The sequence below is a fragment of the Pleurodeles waltl genome, chromosome 11, assembly GCF_031143425.1.
Source record: "Pleurodeles waltl isolate 20211129_DDA chromosome 11, aPleWal1.hap1.20221129, whole genome shotgun sequence".
NCBI lineage: Eukaryota > Metazoa > Chordata > Amphibia > Caudata > Salamandridae > Pleurodeles > Pleurodeles waltl.
The window spans coordinates 264,941,759-264,950,535 of NC_090450.1; the positions used below are offsets into that span (position 1 = coordinate 264,941,759).

The 8,777-nt window shown below is 45.8% G+C and overlaps 1 protein-coding gene across 3 annotated transcripts in view; it reads right to left on the reverse strand.

Annotated features, from left to right (window-relative positions):
• Nucleotides 1-3,295, reverse strand: part of LOC138265631 (ephrin type-A receptor 3-like) — a 451,343-nt gene extending 448,048 nt beyond the window's left edge. The window contains exon 1 of one of the 3 annotated variants that reach the window (XM_069213518.1): nt 2,894-3,295. In XM_069213518.1, the coding sequence (XP_069069619.1) occupies nt 2,894-2,984 (91 nt within the window). In that variant the 5' untranslated portion in view covers nt 2,985-3,295. Of the gene's footprint in view, nt 1-1,367; nt 1,392-2,893 lie in introns of those variants that run through there. The other 2 variants (XM_069213517.1, XM_069213519.1) reach the window with 2 other exon arrangements.
• Nucleotides 3,296-8,777: the final 5,482 nt, after the last annotated feature.

Consider the following 8,777-nt stretch of genomic DNA (forward strand, 5'->3'; position numbering starts at 1 on the left):
TGTAATACAGCAAAATGCAATGTAACATACCATTCCATAGCATGTAACAAAAGAGACCACACCATACCATGCCATTTATAGCTCCTCTTCTGCAGCTCTTTCAATACTGATTAGCCAACTCGAGCAAGTGAAATGAATATTATAACTTGGTCCACAAAGGTTTCTATCACAGCTTACTACTGGAACTCATGAGCAAAGCCACAGGAATTATGTGATTTTGTGGACATAGCGCTTTTCGCATGCATATGGATTTGCCGCATTTATTACATAAACCATTATCTGCTGCATAATCTTGAGATTTGAGCAAAAAACAATGATTCTAGCTCAAACATACCAAAAAACATGATTACACGTATTCTTTTGCAGTGGGAAGGCCCATCGGGTAGTTTGACTGCTCTCCTTTCAGTTGGTTATTGCTGTGTTTGGGTATTAAACTGGTGAAAAGGGGATAATCTTTTCCTATACAATGTTACCATGTGTAAAAATGACTAACTAATGAAGTAATACTAACACAAACATGCTGCATTACGCCAAACAACTTGCCTTTTCTTGCCACATAATTTAGTCAACCATGCCAAATAATTTATCCCCTCATGCCTCATAATTCTGTTGGCCCTACTCAAGAGGATCTTGAGACAGAGTGAAGAATATGTCATGCCAACTTACAATTATGTCTTTGTGAGTCTGGCCTGTGTATGTTGGGATGCAATCACAACAATTTGCTTTCATTAAGCTGAATAAAATAACTAGTTGGGTTAAGCTGCCTGCATCAGGTCTCCATCCACTATTTACTTAAATGCCCATCAATTATACAGGGGCAATATGTTGACTTCTGATACTTTTATACCACTTTACAAAGCAAGATGATCTTATTTAGAATATATTTGTAATAGAAAATTCCCCAGTCATGGCAAAAATTATAAATCCCCAGGAGAATCCACAGTTGGGACTTTTCAACACAATAACAAATGTATGGTGGAGGAAATTCCGCTGGCAAATTTCCCTCTAAATTAGAATTAGAATTTCCGTCAGAAATCTAAAGGTTGCCACTACCTCCCAACTCAGTGGATCAGTTTGTACATCCATTTGCACAAAAAACGCAGCAAATTCATAAGCACAGATAAATTGTAAGATTACACTCAAGCTTTCTTAACTGTTTGGCAAAATAAGCCTTATATCCCAATATAACTATCACCATGAGAAGGTAAAAAGCAGGAAGCAGCCCAACCACCCAAGCCCTGTTCTATGCCATAAATCAGCGTTCAAACAGGGACAGAAGGGGCAGTGAGTGTTTGTGCAACAAGAGCCACCACCCTCCATGAAACTATAAAATATGACTTGTTTAGAAGGTCTGACCTTCGATTCACCTTTATATTCAGTCAGAGAATGACCACCTTCTTTTGTGAGACTCCATAGCCCTCTTCCAGAGCTTTGCATTGTATTGCATTGTAGGGGGATTTATATAGCGCTTCAAACCCCTGACGAGCAGCCTAATGCTCTGGTGGATGGCTAGCTCGGTACTCGACAAGCTCTGATTGGTTGAAAGGATATTTTTTTAGTGTGGCCCATTGGGAACCGTTTTGGTGCTGTTCCTGGTGGCTAGAGTGGTACTTATTGCTAACACATGGTGCTGTGTGTAATGTAGCGAAGTCGGTTGAGAGACCGAGGTATCTGTGGTTGGGAAGAAGTGAAGTGTGGGGTAGCCTACATGAGAAGTGTAGTGCGTGGTGTGTGTGTGCGCGAAGGAGGTTGCTGCAAGTTCCCACAAGCGCCTCTGAAAATGTCCTTGCTGACTCAAGCCCCTGACCACACGTGTGGGTGTGCAATCTGTTTCACGCCGGATGATGGAACCTAGGCTCGGTGAGATGGAGGAATGTGCTTAGGCTGGATCCGAACTATAGCTTGAGGTTTTCTCATTCCACAGCCCTACACTGCATGGATCTCTCTCGGGTACATGTCGTGTCCCCCAAGAGATCTCTCCACGCGAAACGGACAAGGTAGAAGGAAAAGTCATCGGGTTTTCCTAAAACCCGACAAAGCACTCCCAAACTGTCACCCTGCCGGGGCACATTTCATGGCTTCAAAACGCCTGGGGTAGCGAAGGATTCACGACCCACCCTACCTCTCCCAGCGGCATACCGCCTTCTGTTTACCGCACAGCGCTCAAGTAGGTATGACTGTCAAGTTCGCAGATACGGGTGGCTCAGTCCCGGCACCGCAGCTTGCTAAGTGTGTGATCCTCGTCAGACCCATTTACCCGCTATATCTCGATTCCCTCAGTCATAATTAGGACTGATTAGAAATAGCACGGAAGGAGCGGTGTATACAAAACAGCATTTCAATGGATATCGCTGGATGAACAGGTATTTGCTTGTGTGCACAGCTGGATTTCACAGAGCAGATTGTGCTGGGGGTGGCAGAAGCATATCCACGCCTGCCAGGACACCCTGCAGTTTCTGTGATGTGGGCAGAGCACAACAAGCTCCTCGTGGGCTCCGTGGTGGGCGCCCCTGACTACATGGTGCACAGATCGCGCGTGTTTGTCAGCTTATCTGTGTTCGTAGATAAATGCAGTGCAGAGTGATGAAGTATCCCAGAGTACTGTAGGCGATGAATCACAGCCAGCAGCCCCCCGGATGCCGGCGTCCATCCCTAAAACCCCTGGGCTTGAATTGGACATCTGTGCAGCCCGCTCTCCGATCTTACTGTACTGTAAGTGCAAGAACCAATGTCAAGAAGGGGCGAGCAACAGCTCTACGCGGGAGCTGTGCCTTGTGAAGATCCATCCCCGCCCTGAGACGGGTCATTTCAGAATGATACTTTGCCGCCACACCTCACACGCCACCCAGCCCCTCCTCCTCCCCTCCCAGGTGACCCCCTATCCTCTTCCTACCTTCATTAGCAGGGTATGTTCTCAAGAGCCGAGCAGGCACCACACAGCAAAGGGTGATGAGGAAAAGGGGATAAATCCACGGGAAAGCCATCTCCGGGCTCGGGGCGCGCAGCAGCCTGCTGCATCCCTGGCCAAAGTTACTAAGCTGAGAGACAGGAGGGTAGGCGGGCAGAGAAACGGGAGGGGTGGAGGGAGGACACACAGGCTGGCTTTCAGTTGTCACTCAAAGCAGCTGGCTGCACCAAAGAGACCCTGGGAATAGTGTGCCCTCTTAGCGCCTCCTCTAACCCCGCCCCGCCCACCTTCTCCTCTTTAAAGGCGCAGGCACGGCTCCCGTCAAGGCTTCTTCGGTCGTGCGCTCCTGTTACCCTTGCTCCATCCTCTCATGACTGCACGGTGTATACCACTCTTTGCTCTTGTTTTCAAGGGTCTCTTCTAGCAGCCCGTTGGAACCTCCCTTTTGTCCTTTTTCAGATGTTCCTATTCCATAAACCAATTTCCTGACTTTTTTAATCTCCTTTGTCCTCCCCTGACATCTCCCTACCCGTCTGTCCCAATGTTTTAACAAATCTATCTATCTATCTATCTATCTATCTATCTATCTATCTATCTATCTATCTATCTAGTCTGTACGTCTCTTCTTTTTCGGAGGCGTCCCTTTACCGCTATCAATGACCTGTAAACTGTATGTTGTTTGGTAACTGTACTGTCACGTATTGTTCTTCACAGTCCGTCTTACGTAAACGTTTCCAAGATGTGGCCGCAGGTACTTTCTACTGATAGGCACTATAGCGCCTCTCGCGAAGATTTATGAGCGAATACCTGCAATGTAATGTCTTCTCTCCTTTGCTGTCCTTTTCTCCTTCGTTCCCCACGCCCACAATTTCGCTCTATTTCAGGCTTTCATTCTTCCTGTGAGCTTTTTCCTCACTTCCATCGTTTTACTTTCCTCTGCCTTCCGTCTCTTTAGCATCTGCATCTCTTCCCCTCTTTCTCCCCTGACCATTTTGTTTGCCGCCTGCCCACACTTTGCCTTCTATCTCCAAACCCGCGTTTCTCCTCCTCCCCTTTGATTCCCGGCGTCAGTCTTTTCCCTCATCTAATCTTATGGATATATTTCTTCCTGCTCTCTGTCTTTAGCTCTTTCGTTCCCACGTTTACTCCCTGATTTTGCCTTTAAACATGCCCCTCTCTCCGTCTCTCTCCCCCATCTCTCGCCCCACTCCCCCCCTACCCCGCTCTCCTTCATGAGCTTCTCTCTTTATTTATTTCCCCTCTCCCCATCTATCCTCTCAATCAATCGCTACCTTTCTGATTGATTTTCGTGTTCATTCTTTTCAGTTCCTTCGACTCTCTCCTTGACTGTCTTTTTTTCGCCCTTTATCCTCACACACACACTTTTCAGATTTCTCAGTTTTCCTCATCCATTTTCTCTCTCTTCCGTTAGCCGTCTCCTGTCCTCCCTTCTTCTTCCCTCTGTGCGCCTATTGCTCCTTGTCCATCTTCTTATCACCCCTTCACTCCCACTGCAGCCCGACCCCCTTCTGTTGGAGTATATTACTCTGTCTGTCTACGCCTTTCTCTCTCATTATGTTAACACTCCGTGCTTATTTCTCCCCCTCTTGCTCTGTGCATGTTCTCACATGAGCGCCCCTTTCGCCTCTTTCCCCTCCACTCTTCCCAGTTCGCCATCCCCAGTATCTTCATTTCACCCCTCTCCTGCTCTTTCTTAATACACTTCAGTTCCAGCTCTCCTCATGCCATTCCTTGTCTCCACCTCCTACCTCTTCCAGACTCTCCCTTCTCACCACTATCTGTCCTTTCCCGTTCTCTCTCAATTGCTGTTTTTTTTTCTGTACCCCCCCCCCGTTGCTCCCATTTCCCGTTGTATTTCTTTTTCCACGTATGCTCCTTTCTTCTCCAGTGCCTCTCTCTCCTTCACTCTGCCCGGAGTCTATTCCCTCACACAACTCCTCTCCTCATCCAGGCCTCTGTTTTCTAGTTCTATTTCCTTCGTTTCCACTACTCCCACTCTTTTACCTACGCTCCCTCCCCTCCCCCCCCCCCCCCCCCCCGACCCTTCCCTAATTCCCTTTCCCGCTCCCCTTCAGCCCAATGTTCTTCTTTCACTCTGTTAACCCGTCCCTCTCTCTCGTGCTTCTCCCACAGGCACCGGAGAGGAAGCGCGGCGCGAGCTGCTGCATCCCCTTAAAGAGACAGGCTCCCGCCTTTCTACTCGGGGAAAGAGCGTGACTTGACGAGTTGAGAAGGAAAGAGAACAGTCTCAGACGTTTCGGGAGAGAGAGTGTTTATTATGTCATCCTAGTTTCGGGCAGGTGTTGCAATGCGCGCATCCAATCTTTAAGTAAGGGGATGCTGGATCTCGTGTTTAACATAGTTCTTTCGTATATCCTTGCTGCCTTGCAATTACTGCAGGCGGCCATTTCAGACAAGGCGCCTTACCTGGTCAATCCTTACTAAGTCTGAATTGAGATGGGCTCCAGAGCGGGCCAAAAGTGCCACAGGGCATTGCGAAAGCTGCGCTGGCCGTGCAGGGACCTGGGTACCACTTGGGTAGTCCTTGCGCATCTCCCTAGCAGTCTCTGTCTTTGTTGTGCCTTTTCTCACCTGTCCCTCGCTCCGCCACTACTGATGGGCGAGTACCTCAGGTTTCCCGCCTCCTCCCCAGTGGGGACGGGGCTCTGTGCGCATCACCGAGCATCCGCTGATGGCGTTTACTCATCCGGCGCATGGGAATTAAACACAGCACAACCTCCCCTTTTCTCTTTCCTCACTGCCCTACCTTTCCCTCCTCCCATCTCACGAGGGCTGTCTCAGCTTCCTCGCCTCAGTTCTTGCCTGCTTTCTACATTCTTCATCTTTCTTTCTCCAAGGTATTTTTTCTCATTTATGTTTCCCATATTCACCTCACACATCTCTCTTTCTCCGTTTGCTTCTCTTAAGTGTTTGTTTCGGCGAACGCAGCAATAGCCTACTTCTTATGTTTTTTCCCTGTTTCTTTTTTTTGACATTTCTACACTATAATATCAACAACTTTACATTCCATTCACTCCTACTCCCCTTCCCCACCCTTCCCAACTCCCCCTTCCTCTTCCTTTTCCTTTTTGTTTGCTCCCCCCCCTCCCCTCCTTTATCCTTACCTCCATCTGCTTCAGCAGGAATAAATCCTGCCTGAGCGGTATGGATCCACAATTAGTGACCGTGAATTATATGGCAGATATGTTAGTACCTTTGCAAAAGGACACTAAAGTTTTAAGACAAACACCAGAACAATTGCATAGTGAAACACAAGTTTCAGTCCAGAGGATTGCTAGAATAGAAGGTCAGATGACAAGATGAATAGGAAATCCTTGTGGTCTTCCACCTCCTGTTGCAGCTAAGCCTCGGCTCATTTTAAGACCAGACTCCTTTGCAGAGCCCATTGTCATTATGCAAGAGACTAATCAAGCCAGAACCGAAGAGCCATTCTGGTAGTGCATGTCATGACTGTACCAGTTGTACAATTAGCACAGCCAGAGCGTTAGAAGTGAGAACTGGATAAAGGCCCTCTTCATGAATCAATGCCTTCTGCAGTCAATGTGTAGACCCATATATTTTCCATATGAACAATCTATAATGGCATTCATGTTCTCTTATTATGGGATAATGGCTGACTCTCTAGCTTTCAAAATTTCAAGACAGAAATTGAGATTTTTTTGACAAACACATTTCTACAATCAGCAGATGCAGAAATGTTGAGCTCGAATCTAAGCAGGTAGGACTTAATTTCCTACTTGACTCCCTTTTATCTCCTACTAGCAGAGTATGCATGGCCAGAAGAGAGCCTCAATATTGTATTGTGGTTTAGAAGATAGAGGTAACGATTATTGGCTCAACAGGTTCATCATCCAGAGTCTTGCAAAGACCTCATAGATTAACTAGTTAAACTGCATCCCCAGTAAGCCTAAAAAAGGTAGTGATAGTAAAAAGAAAACAAGTTTCTAAGATATCAGACGGTAGTGACCGATGCACACATGGGGTTTCGGGGGTCCTTTAACTAAAGAGGAAGGTCAATGCTGTAGAACTCAATCTGTGTTTATACCCCATGGAACACAGTAATTGTTTAGAAGGCTACCCAAGTAAGCCCAACAACAAAATAAAGGCCAAGGTAACAGTGTTGGAAGAATCAGGACACAAGGTAGCCCAGTGGTTTCTGAGACTATACTTGTGGGTGGAACTGTGACAAAGGTCTCATATTGCACACAAAATAGAGAGAAAGGAGTCTCAACCCAACTCCACTACCTCCCAATCTATATTAAACTTATCACACAGTGGATTGGGTTAAAGTTGCTGACAGTCACTCGTACCGTTTCCAGTTCTCAGTGGGGGATATTATTTTATGGATGGAAAGGCCTCACCCACATAATAGTGGCATGATTCATCATAGGCAAATCCAACCCACCAAGCGAACATGATACCTGCTTAGTGGTCTCAACCATATTCACACTGGAGAACCAGCTCCTATTGGGGCAGGGAGATCAGAATATTTCTTATTCTGGTTAATTAGAACCAGAGTTGCAGAAAATATAAAATTACTTTTGTGCCAGTCTAAAGATGCTACTTTATTGATGACAGCCCGAGGTAAAGTTAAAAACAGACTCAATGATGTAATAAAGATCGCAAATAATCAGTACAGCCTAATCACTTCTTATATGTAATTGACAGTGACTGCAGCTCATATATTTGATCATAGATTGCAGTCTTTTCATTAAATGTATTGAAAACCATCCTGCATCTCTTTCTTTGGCCTAAGTGTGTGTACGAGTCCTTTTGCTAATGATAGAAAGGGGTAAGACTTGTCAACCACAACTTCCCCTGAGAAGCCACAGTTTCATGTTTCAGGCTGTCACAAATCACCTTTTCTTTCAGGTTTGGGTGAGGTGCTGCTAGATAGCCAAAATGATTGGGCCGACAGCTGCCAAGACAGTGTGAGATTGGCTCAGTCATGCACAAATGGTGGTGCTGCTAACCCCTATTCCAGCAGCCTTTTTCTAACAATAGGAGTCCTACGACAATTGTACCTTGCATGGATCTTTTAGTTGTTGAAAACGTTTGCTCCATGGGTCACAGATTCCAACTAGCAGGGTATATGATCCCATGTGAAAAGAAAACTGGAATCTATGACAATAAGTACGAGTTACAGAAATAGCATTAATTTTCCAGTCTCATTACCCAGCCTCCACTCTCCCTCGAAAGGGCAGGACATTGAGGGCTTTCATCGATTACCAGGCTCTTAACCACATTACAATAAGAACCAATTATTCCTTGCCTTTAATTTCAACTTTTTAAGACCAATTTAAGAAGGCCACAAACAAAACTAAACTGGATCTTCACGGAGCTTAACATCTAGAATGAGTGGAAGTGGGTGTAAAGTTGGTTTGTATCAGTGCCCCATCATACCTTGTGCGTTACATTGCTCCCACAATATTTCAGTTTTTCATTAGCAAAGTCCTTCTGGAGGCCATTGACACATGTGCTGTTGTCTATATCATCATTTTCATCTAATCTCACATTGCAGTCAATCACATAAAATATGAATGGGTAAATCTTCAACAATTGCCAGCAAGCCACCTGTATGCAAAATTGGAAAAGAGGGTGTTTCATACCTCCTTTTCTGGGTTGTATTGTCACTCTGTCAAGTGTTCAGATGGACCCAAAGAAGGCTATAGCAACTGAGAAGCGGGAGGCCCCAGAGTGTATTTAGGAGATGCAGAGCTTCCTGTGGTTTATATTTTTAAAGGTGTTTCATAGACCACTTCTCTACTCATGTAGCGCCAATTACTAGACTGCTTGGAAAAAGAACAACATTTAATTAGACATATGA